The 17,445-nt window shown below is 40.5% G+C and overlaps 3 protein-coding genes across 5 annotated transcripts in view; all 3 read left to right on the top strand.

The window, feature by feature from the left end:
• The first annotated feature begins 7,521 nt into the window (after window positions 1-7,521).
• LOC100707552 (homeobox protein MSH-C) lies at window positions 7,522-9,910 on the top strand. Its single transcript, XM_003449993.3, has 2 exons — window positions 7,522-8,018; window positions 8,588-9,910. Exons 1-2 carry the CDS (start codon window positions 7,598-7,600, stop codon window positions 8,998-9,000), a joined length of 834 nt encoding a protein of 277 aa, XP_003450041.2. The 5' UTR covers window positions 7,522-7,597; the 3' UTR covers window positions 9,001-9,910.
• Window positions 9,911-11,057: 1,147 nt separating this feature from the next.
• Window positions 11,058-16,565, top strand: LOC100697434 (ATP synthase subunit d, mitochondrial). Its single transcript, XM_003449956.5, has 6 exons — window positions 11,058-11,154; window positions 12,373-12,503; window positions 14,015-14,111; window positions 15,887-15,958; window positions 16,230-16,292; window positions 16,381-16,565. Exons 2-6 carry the CDS (start codon window positions 12,382-12,384, stop codon window positions 16,510-16,512), a joined length of 486 nt encoding a protein of 161 aa, XP_003450004.1. The 5' UTR covers window positions 11,058-11,154; window positions 12,373-12,381; the 3' UTR covers window positions 16,513-16,565.
• A 517-nt stretch (window positions 16,566-17,082) lies between these two features.
• pnpla6 (patatin-like phospholipase domain containing 6) overlaps window positions 17,083-17,445 on the top strand; it is a 31,216-nt gene continuing 30,853 nt past the window's right edge. For all 3 annotated transcript variants that reach the window (XM_005454780.4, XM_005454779.4, XM_005454781.4), the window contains exon 1: window positions 17,083-17,205. The gene's annotated coding sequence lies outside the window, so the exon portion shown is untranslated. The remainder of the gene's footprint in view (window positions 17,206-17,445) is intronic.

Genomic DNA, 17,445 nt, shown 5'->3' on the forward strand with positions numbered 1-17,445 from the left:
CAGCGTTAAATGGGGTCTTTGTACTGCGTTGCCGCATATTCCCGCGGCCCATCGTGGGTTGAAAGGAGGCGAGTCAAATACATTCTCATGTCTACAATGAGGTGAGCAGGTACACAGATGCATGTGTATGAGCACAGGGTCATATAGGTTATTGATTTATATTAGCAAATGCACATGCACTCATAAGCTTCTGTGGACCAGGAATGTGTGTATATGTGTGTGTGTGTGCGCGTGAGGCCGGTGGCATATGAAACATGAATCCCTGTTTAGCAGTGTGAGCCATGGGGGAGACTGAAGGGGGAGGCTGTTTTCTCAATGCCTCCTTGACCTGTCACTAGTGATGATGTGTGTATGTATATGCATGTGCATGTGAGTGTGTGAGAATCCAGCAGACATCTACAGGGGACAGCCACCCCTTCCACCCCCTCCATCTCCTCCCCCGCTGCCGATATCCTCTCATGCCGCCACCACCACCACCACCACCCCTCCCTCCCCACTTCTCTGCCTCCTCTCCTCCCCTCTCCTGGCGCCCTGGTATGAGAGAGAAAGCTGTTGTTAATAAAAAGTTTTCAAAGAATGGGATGAAAAGAGAGGTGAAATTGAGCGGCCCAGGCCGTATTATTTCTTCTCCGTATGGGAGCTGGCCTCTCGCGGTCTCTTCGACGCTCTCGGACCAGGAGGGGGTCGCTAGCTCGGTGACCATTACTGCCCCGGGGCCAAAGCAAATGATTTGCCTCTTTGAGGCTTCAAAGGGGAGCAATTACACTTAAGTAACCAAATGAATAGATAGCCCAGCTTGGCAGCAGTTTGGAGGAAACAGTGGAGCCCTTTGAGGGAAGAGGCACCACACCTTAGGAGTAATATGTAACAGCTCGCATCTCAGAGAGAAAAAAGAGAAGAAGAAAATAAACAAGTGAATATTCTGCCACTGAAATCTGAAGAAAAAAGGTGCTGAAACCTGCCCAAACCAAAACAACAACATCATTTAGAGTGGTTCACCAATCCAGCCGATAGCTCTTAAAGTAATTGTTGCCTTACAGAAATAGAGACCCAACCACTGGCCACTTTGGCTAGCATATCACATAAACACATACTGTATGCAGCATCATAATGTGGCAAATTTGGGAGAAATTAGATACAAAATTGTTATTTTTTCCTTCAAATATGCTGCGCTGCATTTCCATTCATTTGTTTTAGAGCGTTGTTTATCTGAAGTAAGCCTCAGAAAAAGGTCCACTCTCTGTGCCACCAAAACAGCGTTTGTTTGCGTGATGCTTATGTTTGTTTTTTTCTTGGATGTTGTAATTGCCATTTACAGAAAATTTCAAAAAGACCTACGTCCAAATGTGCTTGAGAAGACGATGCTAAAACAAGATATAAATCACCCTGGTGTTACACAATGAGCAACATTAATTGCAATCTTGAGAACCATGAATTGCAGTTATGTGAGGGGCACACACATAAAGTCAGCCTCTCCCCACTGATAAAAGGCTTGAAAAAGGCCCTATTGAGTGAAGTGGAGACTGGGAGTTTGGTAGGGGAGCTCACCTGTGGAGAGGAGTCTATAGCTGCATAGAAGGCCCAACAGCTGCCAGGGTTGTAAGTCTAGGCACCTAGCAGAGCTGCAGAATGGGAAATGCAAGAAGCTCTTTCAATCCACTGCCACTTAGTAACAGAAGGCATGTGCCAAACTTGCAGAATGAGAATGAAAACTCCCCCTTCGGAGTTCACTAAATATCAGCAGCGACTCTCTTTTTATCCCCTCCCCTTCTCTCCCCCTCCTTTCTTTTTCTTTTCTCCTTCTACTTTAGTCTATTATAATTCCTCCATAAAAGAACAATGGTTGACTGAAAGACCCCAAACCACAGAGATATACCAACAATCGGCAGGGAGAAGGAAAAAGGGGGGACTCGGCTGAAGTGTGGAAGCCATCAATTACTGAGGGCCTAAAGTTAACATCCCAGCAGGATATGTGCATTAGAATGCAGCTACGGGCAGCAGATGCCTAGCGGAGCGGTCAAAAGAGCATCTCGAGCTCATAAGAGGACATATGCAATGTGGGAGACTCGCCTCCGCTGCCTTGCCTTGGAATCTACAAAAGAATAGAAAATTAAATTGAATGATGATTGTAGTAGTGGCTCAAAAGGAGCCATTGTGAAGAACTAAATGGAATTATAGGTTTGAAATGTGATGAACAACTGACATCTCACATAATAGATGCCATTACACATGGCTGTGGTGCAGTCTCAATAAATCTCACAGATCGGCAGTGAGATTGTATGTGATTGCATTTGAGATTCACAACTGCGGGATTCAACAAGTGGCCCTGTGAGCTCCAGTTGGGTCAAAAACGCACCGTGATTCCTCCATATGCACTGCCCTAACAGGATTTTCCCCTCTCACCACATCTCTCTATTCTGGCTACTCAGCAAGACTCAGCCCTCCAGGCTTCCTTGCACTGCTAATTTACACTAGCCTGCAGGCTACCTTCACAGCCAGGACAGTGCAATTGTATTTTCAGGCTCATTAAGCAATAGCACAAAAAGGGGGAGCTCTTACCCCCCATCTACTTTTTCGTCCATGGTCTGTTCAGCGGGTGAAAAGGGGGTGAACAGAAGTGATAAAAGGTGGGATAAAGAAATGACCGGGGCAGTTAATTATAGTTATGAGACTCTATCAGGTTTACTGATGTTTACTACATGAGTGCGTTTGGGAGTTAAGTGGAGGAGGATGAGAAGAAGAAGGAGAGCGTGCACAGTTGCTGCTCTCAGTCTTCTGAGAACCAATCCGGCTGCTGGGTAGCAGCCCTATTCAGGACTGAGGCATGCTTATTTATTTGAAAGAGACCCCGCTTTTTAAACTTCCCACCCTCTCCTTTGTTCGACTTCTCATGGGGAGGACTTTGAAATTGTAATCGCAGGATATTCAAACACACATATTTGTTCTGACCTTTGGTGCCTGCAATAACATTATTACTATGAAACAAGCCTTGCCAGCTTGGATCTACAGTGCATGAAACCGCTTTTGACTGCAAAATCTTTGACTTACAATTAGATTAAAAGCAAGATTAGCTAGTAAAGAAAAGCTAGTGATAGACATTTTAAATAAAATAATGAATGGGGGCATTTTTAAATCAGCTACATTTACATGAATTTCACATCAATTATGGGGGATGGTTCATTTAAAAACATACACTGACAGGGGAAAAAAAATCTAAAGATTCTCACCTGGAAGCAATTGTCAAAAAGAAAATGTGACTGTGATTTAGCTTTGTGAGAAAAAAAAATGTCATCCTTTTTTGACATGAATTGTTTTGAACACTTACTGTTTTATTGCTGTGATTATGATTATTTTCCAGTTCAACGAAATGTTATACATACAAATTGTTCCTAATTTACTATAATTGGACCATATGAGTACTGTAAATGTACCTGCATTCAGCCATAAGGATTGAATAATCCTCTCAGTTACACTTCGTGGAAATAATTTGAAAGGAATTATTGATATTTCATCTTGCCCCGCTTAAATATCAGCCGAAGCTTTTTTATTACGTAAAACAGAAAATATAATATCTACCAAATTGCTGTAATTTATACAATAGTTACTGGTTTTGGCCTCTCTGGGATTTGAAGCCAGCAGTAAAAGAGAAAATTGATGCTGCTGCCTTAGTTTTTTTTCTTCTTCTTCTTCAGATATACTGCATCACAGCTTTGGCTGCTAAGAGCGTATGAGATTGTGGTGACATTCTTCGGTTTGTGAATGAGACCGCAGAGTAGCCACACAAAGTTCCTCGTCCCCAGTGCTCAACCTAACTCGCCCACTTGCATTGTCTCTAGACTTTCCTCAAGAATGTGGATTTCTATGGCCGATGGAAAGCCAGACGAAATTGCCAATTGCATTGTCACCTCTTGAGGTTTTTCTCCTTAACAATCTCTATTGGCAAGAGAGCTCAGGAGGAACCCTCTCAAAGAACACAACTGTTTTTGAAGACACTCGAGCGAGTGGTAAGCAGTGCTAGAGATGCTGCTTAAAAATCTAGCCTGTATCAGCTCATGAGCAAGCATTAATTTAAACGCTGAGTTCAAAATGCAAAATCCCATACCCACTGATGTATGAAATAAACCCTGCTGTTATTTGGTTTGAGTCAAAAAGAGCAGCTATAACACCGCAGGGCACTCCGTCCCCTGATTGCTTTTTTACAGTCCAAAAAAGAAGCCATGATGGAGGCAATTTGCTTCCTTTCCTTTAGCACGGCAAGAATATTTCTCTCATTACCCGACATTCAAACACAGGGCACTCTGATGCCACAAGAGGAAGTGGCTTTGGCAGAAAATGTCAAACTAGCGTTTAAGTGCAGGATTGAAGCCAGTCTGATGTGGACTGGATCAACTTGTTAAGTCAAATTAAAGGTCAAAGATATTTTTCCGCAGCACGGAGCAACACAAATAACTGCTTTTTAAACTGCTGTTAAACAGAGAGTGCTGTGCTGGTTGCCGTATGTGAGGAAACTGAACGGATTAAAGTGTTTGCAGAGGTAGAAATTTTTAAATAATAAATAGTTACCTCTTGGTTTCATGGAGAAATGATGACTACATCATTACGAAGAATGTTCCGTTTGATTACATGAAGAGGGTGGCTTTGTTAAACTTCGGCTCAGTATTCCGGTTTTCTTCAGCTAATTTCAGACAAGAAAAGCCAGAGAAAGCAAGATTGACGTGTTGGGATGTTGCTGAGAGTAACATGCTCCCATGTCTCCATCTGCTCCACACGCTGTCATGTCAGCAAAGTGTCCATCTCACTGAGGCCTGTAGCTACAGGTCTTTGTGCCACTGTTGACACATCTCACAAGGATTGGGTTCCACGGCTCGCTCGCTCCTCATAAATGATCTGTTTGTTAGAAGGCCTCGCTACAGTGGGGAATAGACATATTATTGATGGAAGACAGATATCAACTCAACAGGAATAACACAGAATCTGAGTCCATAGGTTTTTGCACACTTCGATGTGTCTGCATATGTAAAAAAAGATGTTGAAAAAAAAGAAAAAGAAAACTGGTTTATTGGGCTCTATGATTAAAAAAAAAGAAAGTTTGACATGAGAGTGACCTTAAAGGTCTACAGCCTTAAACTGTTTTCTCACATAGTTCATTGTGCCACCACCACTTTATGAACTGGATAAATGGTTTCATCTACGCATGAGAGTGTTGGAAACGGCCCCCCTGCACATACATGTGAAAAAGTATTCATTTCTGGTGCCAGTTGAGGGGAAAGTGCTTCCCATCGTGCTCGCATCGACCTTGAAGAACAGATCTGCTTTCAAACTCACTAACACCTTCTGACACAGTTCACTCGCCTGCATGCTGTTACAGAAATGTCTTTTGAGGTAGGGGAGAGGGGGCCCGAAGCTAAATACACTGCACCAAACACCAGGGGAGGAGAGGTAAGTGTACTTCTCGTGTAGATTTATCTTTGGATGTACCTGTATCAGATGAATCAGCCTGTGCACTCCACGGCCCAACTCTCATCCCCTTCTTGCACGACAGTATGGAGATGAGACAGAGGGAAGGGGTACACATTTAAACACATTTAAACACAAACCAGCTGGGTGACAAGAGGCCACGGTGTGTGAGGAGACAGAGGACTAGTTTTGTCAGATAGGAAATGAAGGAGCAGACTCGACATCAGGATTTACTCAAGTTGAATGATCAAGCAGGAGTTGTGCCTCTTACCTGTAGAGAGGTAAATTCTTACACCTGAGGGCGTTCAGGGGGTCAGCCATCAGTGATCTCAATCAAGATTTTTGTCAATCAAATAATGGTTCTCCGTTGACTTTTTAAAGAAATGGCTGCTAATCCTGTGAATTGTAGTTAAAGTCAGATGCTGAATCCTATGTGAGCTTCAGCTGTGATACACGGATATGTACAGGGCAGGTCAAGTCAGTTTACATACCACTGTCATCCAGTTAAGCAACTAGCCTCGGAGGGGGGCTATTAAAGTAATTTGGGGGAGTAAAAGAGGATGGGGAAGTGGAGGGCTTAAGTTCTTGGACTGACCACTAGCTCAGTCCATCTTCACACTAATCCTCTTCTTGTGTATTTGATAGCATTGCTGACTGTGTGAGTTCTCAGTGGGGTCTTGTGTTGGCTTGGAGGCCGCAGTGTGCTGCTGACATGTTTAATGTGACATCAGCTTGGACATGTCAGCGGAGACAATTTAGATGAATTTAGATGTTAATCTTTATTAAATTTAAGGGATTTATACTGTAGTTATTGTTGTGAGCGACAAATCAAACCATGAGGTGTCACGCTTCAAGTATTTCCATATTTATTCAGCTTCTACCTCACTACACATTTACTGTGCTTTTTAATCTATTTATTTATTCTATTTTATTCTATTTAAAGCACCCCACTCAAAAAAGGATTTATGACAAAACAGTTATAAACTCTGTGATGAACAGAATTAACTTTATCAACTACAACGGTAAAAACTTCCAAGCTAAGAATACTCATTCAGTATCATGGGTATGTTTCTCATTTTATGAACATTTTCACATTAATAATAGTTTCAAAAGGTTTCTTTCTTTTTTAATTTATTTTTTGCTGTAGATTTTTTTTCTCATAACAAAATATGTCCAGATGACTGGAAAAATGAACCCAGACGTGAAACAGTTAACTGTCAGCGCCTGTTTCCACCCAGCTCCATGCACTGGACTATGAAATATTCGGAGGACAATTGGTTAAGTGGAGTTAACCGTTGCCTTTTCTCCCCGAGGTATCTTCCTTTTTGATCCTGCCGAGTCTGGCGCCTTGCAAAACACAACTTGTCTGGCTTATTAAATAGTATGACCTGGAGAAAGAAAACGCCTGTTGCTTCTCAACCGAGGCTATTGTTAAGGAGAAGAGCTCCTGACAGGCCTTAAATTGCTGCAATGCTGTGTGACCAACACTCATACCTAATCAATTTCTATCCCGGCTCCGCACTCTTTCTGATTGGAATTTCTTTTAAGCTGCTTCACTTATTTTTATTTCTATAATGTACATTTATACGGGCAGGTTATTCATGGACAAATGGATTTGCTTTTATGATATTTAATTTTGGACGCAAAATATATTTTAATGTCTTTGATAAAAGTATGACTTTTATCGACACGTAACTCATTAGCCCCTGCTCAGCTTTACAGTAAGAGAGTAATTAAATTAATACTACCGATGGAAGTGCTCTGCTAATGGATGTAAATGGTCAAGAGAGTCCTCCCCACTGGTTAATTGCACTAAAATTGGTCTAAGCTACTTTGTGAGAGCCATCAATAGTCCCGCACCGCATGGGGTCTGTATGATTAACGTCTCCTTCCTTTCAAAGCCTTCTTGATGTTCTCTTGGAAGGCTACAGGCCAATCAAAACCACACTCTGAGACGTCACGAGGCCAACTTGACGAGATGATTGGTGGAAGCAGGGAGGGGGGACAGCCCCTGTCCTTTTATAGACGACCCCGTCCAGCGCGTAAAAAGCTACTGGGCACCGCTGACAGCGAAAAGACGCACATTGGACACCGTACCCCTCAGCCACGTAATTCCTCTAAACGGGCCGCACGGAGGTGCATGGCCCCATCCCCTTGTATCATGATGAATCCTGTGCAGGGGTCGCCGTCCCAAGATGCCAAACAGCTTCATCAAAAAGAGGAGACGGATACAGAGAGCGAGGAACTGCAACCCAAAGACATGACAACCGAGAAAGGATACAAACTCCAGCGGAGCAGCCTCCCGTTTAGCGTTGAGTCATTGATTTCCAAGAAGACCACCTGTCGGACTTCTTACTCGTCCTCAGATTTAGCTCTGGTCCTTCCGAAGCCCGTGGCTGGGCAAGGCGAACATCTATCTCCAAGGACTTTTTACGCGGAGAGGAAGATATCGGCTGAGAGCTCGCAGGGTGTTTCCAGTAGCTCCAGCGAAGACAGTCCACAGTTTTGTGAGAAAGATCAGAGCACTTGGTTCCAGACGTCCTCCTTTTCTACACCTCCCCGTAAGTCCGTCCCTCCACTGTTATCAGAAACAAAAATAAACTGTATTTATCCACCTCTCTATAGGAGCTGCATAACAAGTTTAACTGTGAGACGCCTTTTTGTTTCCTAGACACGCGTGATGCGTAAATACTCTTTTTATTTGGTCATTTATTAGGTAAATAAATGCATAACAATGCAAATATGTTTTGCATCTGAGCTCATGAAACACTCGCTTCTCTGCTGCACTGACCCTTTACCATTTTATGCCATATATGTCTTGTTATCTGTAAAATAAATAAATAAAACAACTTTTAAACATTTAAAAAGTCATAAATGAAAGCAGAAAATCTGAGTATGTGCTCAAGCCTTTGATTCCACAGAGGTGTGACAGTGTGTGATGCAGGTTATTTTGTCAACAATAATATACTGCAGTGTATTTATCAGTGTGTGTGTGTGTAAGCTGCGTTATGCTGGTGTTTGTATCCAGTGGCGAGGGCTCTTACGTTCACCTGCAGTGACAATCCCGCTTCAGTTAAACTCTGATTTAATCTAACCTCAGCTTTTTCTCTTTGCAATTTCTTTGTGACAGGAAGCTCAAGTCCAACTCAGTGTACTTTAAGGAAGCATAAAAACAACAGGAAACCTCGCACGCCCTTTACTACCTCCCAGCTCCTGGCGCTGGAGCGCAAGTTTCGCCAGAAGCAGTACCTCTCCATCGCAGAGCGAGCCGAGTTCTCCAACTCTCTCAACCTGACGGAGACTCAGGTCAAAATCTGGTTTCAGAACAGGAGGGCCAAAGCCAAGAGACTTCAGGAGGCCGAGCTGGAAAAGTTTAAGTTAGCCTCCAAGCCCGTCCTGCCCGCATTCGCGCTGCCTTTCCCCCTCGGAGCGCACATGAGCTCTCCATCCTGGGGCCCTTCAAACGCCTTCCCGAGGCCCAGTCTGCCTGTGCCAGGACTGTTCAGTGGACCCGTCACTTATGGGATGTACTATTTGTCTTAATATTCCTGTCTGTGCGTAAGATGTGTGTGTGCGCGCGCGTTTGTCCGCTCTTGGCCACGGCACACTTAAAAATGAGCCCACATCTCGGATAAGCATTGTTTTACTATTCGCAATTTGGAGTTTAGACTATTTTTTTTTTCCAAACTCCAAAACCGAAGAAAAATACAACGTGTGGCGAATATCGGTGTATAAACGTGTGCGTAATCGTTCCGAGTGCGCTCACTTGCTCTCATTTTGTGTCCACTTCTGAGAACCGTGGATTCTCGGCCTTAATTTTCTTAAGCAAAACTCCATAAGCAGATGTAATCTACTCACACCGTAGATGACATGCCTTAAATATCTCATCCCAGCCTGTCCTCCGTGCTCTCCAGTAGCAACTGGGCAATTAAATGTGTCCGGATCTAAAGGCAATAATCCTCTAAAGCTGGGGGACATTATTAAAAGCAACAGAAAAGTACTTAATTGGTGTCAGTGCCTTAAGACCCCGAAGTGTACTGTCTTTATCATCACTTGAATTCCTCATTCAAGATATGAATATTTTTTCTGTTATCGGGTAGCGTTGTCCATTTTTGCTGTGTTAATATCTGTATTTCTTGTCACGATTTCTATCATTCTTTTAAAGAACGGAGACAGAATTATATTTTAGGGAAAAAATACATGTATTAGTTTTTTTTAACCTTCACAACGTGGCCTTTATGGGAGTGATATTAGATTTACTTTGATGAATTTTGCTGTAAATGTATATAAAATTTGTAGTGTTCTTAAAAGTCCTGCAGTCTCGCTTAATGGGCAGGAGAAGTGGTATTTATTGAATATCTTTGTATCTGTACTGTGTACATACATGAGTCTATCTAAATGTGCAGTAACTTGTAAAAACTGATTTTTAGTAAATAAACATTATCCAAGAATTGAAAGTGCTTGACTCACGTTTATTTCTGTTAATATTGCCATTAACCTCTGGAGCCTCCGAGTGTTCTGCGGATTTTTGCTGTAAAGTACCGCGGAAAAGCTTTGTTAGTTAAACGTTTTTTAAATTTGATTTAGATATTCTATTATGTGACTTAAAAGTGTGCAAAACGTTTACCTGACAACCTCATCGCATTCACACGCATTCAATTATCTGATTTGGGAATTACCACATAACTGTTTGATTTTCAGTGCAGATCCACCTACTTTTACTGTGCTACATTGTGCACCTTTCGTAATTTATAAATAAAGAGCATAGCGTATTGTTTTGTTTTATTTCCTTATTTACATTTTAAAGCGAAAACAGTTTGGTCTGTAAATCCTAAAAAGATTATTTCAAATCTCAGTTTGTCGTGATGATACAGTTTATTGGAGATAGTACACTTTTATTTTACTTTTAAATATAAAAAACACGGGTTTTTTTCCCCAAGACCGACGCAATTGATGCGGTATCACGGTGAGTATGTAAACGTGCCAAAGTCACACGATTCGCACACTTCAAGTTTTTAAGTGGATTTTTAAGAATAAAGGAAACTTTTCATCTTTGCTGCGCACATAAAGTAACCAAGTGACATTCATCTGTCTATGATAGAAACCTACAGGTTGCACCAATTGCGCCATGTTTCTGGGAAAATCTCACATTTTTAATGATGGCTTTGGTTTTGGAATTGATGCATTTTATTGTTTCCATTTATTGCCTGGTTACACTTGTGGGACACTGGTAAACTCTTAAGGCCAATATAATTACCTAGAATAAAGAGTTAATAGACACATTTCCCCTATAATTGATTCAAACCCTCAAAAGTTCCCGTTTTTCTTCAGTTTTTAATTTGTTCTTGTTAATCTGCCTCCAATTAAATTAGCTAGACCCTCCTTTTTTCTTTTTTTTCTTTTTTACAAAAAAGAAAAAGAAACAAGAGACTTAGAGTTAGTGAGATTTAGGGTTTATTTATTTAATAATTGCTCACTGTTAAAGCCCACAGTCCCAAAGTTGGCTTACAGAAGCTGGATCGCATAATTGCGAAAGTTTTCAAAGGAAAAAAAAGGAAAGAAAAAGGAACGCGTGAACGCAGGCTGTGATTTCTCAGCCTGTCCAGCAGAGGGCGGTGACGCCAATTTGCGGCTCAAGGCGCTGATGAAGAAGGCTCTTCCGTTGGTCCGTCCTGTCACAGACAACACTGCAGCGAGGTGAGTACAGAGCAGGGGTGACTGATTGAAAGAATATCTGATAATAATTTCTTAAATAATGGTTAGTTGGGATCATGCATGTGTCGGTGGATGGAAGATGGAAAAGTAGCCTGACCGGCCACATTCGTATTTTGTCAAAGTCCCGGCGTCATAGACGGAGTCCTCTGACCTTGGCTAGCAAGCTAACAGAGTTAGCTACCTCTGGCCGGTTTACAGGGTTTAAATTGAGCAAAATGTCACAGATGGTGCCACTGCAACTATCTTTAAAAAAAAATATAAAACGCGCTACGAATAACTTGGGTGTATTTCATCGAGACACAACAATTATTTAGCTTCAACAGGCTTCATATTGTCTGACCGTGACCCAGAGGTCCAGGAGAAACTCTGGACCTCTGGGTCCAGCGAAATGAGGACATTGAGTTGAAGTACTTTATTCACATCTCGGCGTACATAAACTTGAAAGTGAACATGTAATATATATTTACTGTGTCTGAAAGTTATTTCATTTAACAACGAAGGATACTCCTCATCTTTCAGTTTCATGTAAAAGCAGATGTCTTTCCATATGCTGCAATCACTAGACAGTCAATTTTATATTTTACATTTTCCATTCAATCGGCTTTTATTCACTGAATGCCACGCACAGTATGCAAGCATAAATTAAGGAAACATGAAAATAATTGTATACCGGTTCGCTCCTTAATCATATACATTCATACTTTATTTTTTGAGCGACGAATATGCCTTTCACTTGTCCTTATGCGTGATGCAAATGTATCTGAAAATTTTAGGCTTACATATTTAAGTTTATTCTGACTTTAGTCTAACGAATTAGTGAATCTTAAATACCTGGGGTCAACCAACCAAAGCAACAGACAGTGTGCAGGGTTGGTGGTAATGTTTGACAGAAGGAGTGAAAGGCAAGGTTTTCAGATGATTTTTCTGTATGATGCTTGCGTAAGTTTTGAAATCCAGTAGTAAAGTAAAAGTAGTCTTCTCATTGTGGTGCCTCAAACCATTCATGAAGGTATCCTCATCAACAGATGATTTTACTGTTTTCTGTTTGTTTCTCAACACCAAACTAAATACTGACCAAAACACATGTTGACAAGATTTGTCTAGATGATTGTCGACATTTTAATTCAATACTTAAAACAATAATAATAATAATATTAATAAAATAATATGTGTTAATAAATGTGTCCTTTCTGATTTCAGACAGTCGAGATGGCAGGCCGTCGTGTAGCCCTGAAGGCCATTGACTGGGTGGCATTTGCCGAGCGAGTTCCACCCAACCAGCGTGGCATGTTCAATGCACTGAAGACTCGCAGTGATGGCATCTCTGCCAAGTATGATATACACCTCTCACTATGTTATACATCATCATCTCCAGTGTGTGGAAATTAGGGCTGCAGCTATCAATTATTTTAGTAATCGACTAATCTGTCGATTACCCAATCAAGTAAACTCTCGATAATCAGATTAAGTTAACAGGTCATCTGTATGTTTTAATTCAACTCCTGGAGGATTATGGAGATTTTTCCCAGTGTAAAACAAACGTATGTGGATGGAGCTTTTCTTCACATCAGAGTGTGTTGATCGCATGCTTTGATGAAGCACTCCTGCTAGGTTTTCCCGGTAAAGGATTTAAGGGTGAATACAGGAACTGGGCAGATCTTTTGGATGTTATAAAACATGTTTTCTTTCACTAAACCTGAGCTCACCGTGATGGTAACGGCTCCGCCTCTTTGTGGTGCGTAAACACACTCTGGCTCCACGTTAAACTGGGCCAGCATCGTCATCACTGCTGCCATTGTGTTATCAGTGTTTTTGTTTAAAACTGGGCTTAATGTTGTCACACCTTTTATTCACATGCTGCTTCTGAATATGTTTTTAGTGGCAAATGTGCATCACTTTTCCATGGCGACAGTAGCGCGCTACAGAGTGTTAAACGAAGCATCGAATGTTTGTCGAGAAAGTTTTATAATCGAATCAATCAATCGTTGCAGCCTTAGTAGAAATAAATTTGTTAGCTTTGGTCAAAGTCAGTGCTTTATTGTGGGAAGATATTTTCTGCTTTCAAAAGAACACAGCAAATGGTGCAAATGGTAGATATTTATCTTAATTATTGCTGCTTGAAGGGCTCATCTTGTAAACATGGTACGCTACTGATGCTGCAAGGATCAGTAGTACAAAACAACTGACTGTAGTACACTAGGAGGTATTATTTAAACTGCAATGTTTCCTGCATAATTACATTCTATTTGTGGTAGTAGAGAGGGCCAAGTGTGTGTTTGTGGGAGGCTTAAGGAGTTGGAATGTGTTGGAACAAGAAACTCTTTTTAAGACATGGCTTAATGATATGGAGAACCGTAATAACAGTGACTGGGTCACCCAGCCAGTGGAAAACAGATTGATCAAGTTGAATCTGCCCATTATAAGACATGTCATCTTGTATAACCTGCACACTAAGGCCTGGGTAAATAATTTAGTTTTAATCTCAGTTATTATTTTGGTTTCCAGTGATTATAAAAACATCAGAGAAAAAGAAAGCATCGCCTTAGTAACTGCATGATGTCAAGTTAATGAATAAATTTATGTTAGAGATTTAATAGAAAATTATGCGGCTGTCACATTATTCTTTGCAGACTTTAATTTATCCCATCGTTATCATAATGAATTTATCCCATGTTATCATAATTAAAGTGTGCGGTTGCATTAATTTGTCTCCTAGAAGCATCATCACTGAATTTTACATTTGTATCAACTTGTGAACAGTTCTGTTGTCCATTTTATTTGCTCTTTGCATCTTAAATATCATCTACTTGGTTTTCTCTTTTGCTTTTCTCCTCCCTACCAGGCTAGCCTCCCTGCCAGAAAAGCCTGTGGCTATTGACTGGAACTTCTACAGGAGTGCAGTGGCCAAAGCCGGGATGGTTGATGAGTTTGAGAAAAAGGTGAGCTTTTCTCAGCAGGTTATTAGTCAAATAGAGCATGTGTGGAATGCCGTTTTAAAAATGTTGTTAGTGGCATTTTTAATGTTGTGTCTAGAAGTTCTGAAAATTTTCCACATAATTATAATTGTGTTTTCATTTTATGAAAGAATGTCCTGTAATGCCCCATTGTAGTGGCTGTACAATCAAATTAGTTTTCCCACAACTCCATGTATCCCTGTGAAAAATTAAGTACACCCTTACAACTTCCATTGAAATTAAGAGAGTAATTGGCAGTCAGGTGCTGCTAATTCAAAATTCAAGATTTACTTTCACTCAGCATTACCTCCAATTCAATTCAATTCAATTTTATTTATATAGCGCCAAATCACAACAACAGCCGCCTCAAGGCGCTTTAACCTCAAAGACACAATGCAGAACAAAATTACGTAGCACCAGCTCACATAAAGACATAAAAAAACATCAGCACAAAGTTTAAAAAGAGGCAAGTATAATAAATAAATAAATAAATAAATAAATAAATATAAAGTCAGTGGTACATATTTAAAAACAATAATAAAATAAATATTCAGTTATTGCACAGGAGAAATTTTGATTGTACTGAAAATATTTTGTTGACAAATTTATAGAGTATAATCAAATGCGCTTGATTAACCAATCATTAACAAGTGTGAACACCTCTACTGAGATTTCTCATACATCATGCGCAGTCATTTTCCCAGTGACAGCCGTCAACTTCCAGCAACCACTTATACCTGGTAGGGCACTGGTGCTTGCCAAATGGTCAGCAGACCAGTCTTTAGATCTGTGTGATTGGAGCCTTATTTACTGGACTCTGCATTGTCACAAGTTAAGTCACATGGTTGGTGGCCACATATCTCCAAAACCTCAATAAAAGCAGAAGTTTGAACAGTTTTAAAACTTCAGTGTCATATTAACACAATCATACTATCTTCCCAGAAGTGGACCAGGAAATTCACTCTATGTTCAGACTGTGCAGTGCTTAGAGAAACCGCAAAAAGCCCAACAGCTACATGTCAGACTCTACAGGCCTCAGTTAGCATGTTTACATGTTAAAGTTCATGACAGTACAGTTAGAAAAAGACCAAAAAACTATGGTTTATTTGGAAAGGCTGCCAGGAGGAAAACTCTTCTCTCTAAAAAGAACAGCTCAGTTTGGAAAGTTGCATCGTAACAAACCACATGACTCCTGTCTTTATACAGAGGAAACCAAAGTGGAGATGTTTGGCCATAATTTACAGTTCCACATTTACCAAAAACAAAACACAGCACATCAACACAAATGCCTCATACCAACTGTGGAGGGCTAATGATATGGACTTGCTTTGGTGCCACAGGATATGGATGTCTTACAGTCATTGAGTGTTTACCAAAGTATTCTGGAGTCAAACGTGAGGCCATGTGAAAAAAATCAAGGCTTTGGAGTGACCCAGTCAAAGTACAGACCTCAAAATGATCAAAATGCTGTCAGTGGGACATTAAGAGAATTGTGCATTAACAAATGTAAAATGATTACTTCAACTTATTACTAATAAGGTGGCTCTACAGGCTATTCAATCAATAGTGTACTTAGTTTTTCACAGCATAGAGTATTTTGAAAACTTTCTTTTACATATAACTGAGTTAACAGATCACAAAAACGAGTCAGGACCCACTACTTTTAGAAAGTGTTTTTTTGTTTTGTTTTGTTTTGTGTGTTATTAAATTCTGTCTTTTGCATCTCAGTGGTGACACTTTTTTATTCTTCCTTCACACAGTTTAAAGCGCTGCAGATTCCTGAGCCCACTGACACACAGACAAGCACCATCAATGCGCAGGAGGCTGAGGCTGTAAGTGGCTGCATCAAACAAATTAATGTATTTGCATGTTTAGCTTGAAAGTAAGAACATTTTTATCTTGAAACTGTAATGATGAAACAAGAATTGGCAGCCATACCATGTGTATATCTTTTAATAATAAGAATTGTAAATGTGCAAAGAATTTTCGAAAGGTCACAAAATTGTTTAAACACAAATTGACATTTAAAACAGAGGGAGCTGCATCCCAAATCTCTTCTTCTTTTTGCTCTTTCAAATTCATAATTTCACTCATCTCTAACAGAACAAAAGTGCACAAGCCTACACTGAAGGATCCAAGGCCCGCATTGCTCAGTATGAAGAAGAGGTGAGACAGTAGTTGGCTTATTTGCTGAAATGCACCATGAGTGTGTTATGGTGTTTAAAAACTTCTTTTCTGCTTTGTGTGTTTTCAGTTGGCTAAATTTAAGAACATGATCCCCTTCGATCAGATGACCATCGAGGACCTCAACAGTGTCTTCCCCGAGACAAAGTTGGACAAGGTCAAACACCCGTACTGGCCCCATAAGCCCATTGCAGAACTGTAATTTCATTACTTGACACTGACCTCACAATAAAGATTATGTATTCTAAGGAAGAACCTTTGCTGTCTTCATTGTTTTATTAGTGTGTGGAAAAAAGATGTGAATTTTGTCTCTCTTAAAGTAGCACTTTGTTAAATTGCAGGTACTTCCCACGAGGGGGCAACATTGCTTCAGTTTTACTTGCAGTAAAAGGTATTGGGTGAAAATAACTGCCGTCTTGTTTCGACATGAGGTACTATATTGTAATGTCAAAACAGAGAGCGATTTACCGAAAATGACATATAGCTGATGACAGATTTAAACGTAACGGAAGTGACGTGGACATGTGAGGAACTAATTGAGGTTTGATTGTTTTATTAACACTTGTATCATTCTTAACGGTGTAGCGGTATCCCGCGGTAAAGGCCAGTGATCGTTAACTTATTGTCAATCACTCCAAATATTATCCAGTCACGGGTCGCCTGGTTAGTTATTCTAAATTCTCATTGGACACAGAATTTCTATTTACATAAATGTGGGCGGGAGATCTGGGACAGCGCCCAGTCTTGTATTTTAATTGGGCCGACTTGACAACATCTCCAATCTTGATTGGTCGGAGGTCTAGTGGACGTAAAAGAGGAGGGGCTACGTTGAGGATGATTTCCGTTGTGTTTCACTTGACTGTACGTGACGATTGACCGGAGTGTATCAGCTTAGGTAAATCCTTTTATACTTATATTATTTAAAGAGATGAGTTTGGTATATGTATTAGTAGACGACTGTATAATTTTACTTAATGATAGTAGTGAAAACCAGAGAGAGCTCTTCAACTGTGTCAGTAATGTTAACATTATAGCTCTGTGTCATTGCTCTTTTGGAGGTCAGAAAAAGACGAACTGTAAATCCAAGCCCGTTATCGTATTTACGGTGGTTAGAAGTTATTGCACCCCCAAGTCA

Source organism: Oreochromis niloticus, linkage group LG6 (assembly GCF_001858045.2).
Source record: "Oreochromis niloticus isolate F11D_XX linkage group LG6, O_niloticus_UMD_NMBU, whole genome shotgun sequence".
Classification (NCBI taxonomy): domain Eukaryota; kingdom Metazoa; phylum Chordata; class Actinopteri; order Cichliformes; family Cichlidae; genus Oreochromis; species Oreochromis niloticus.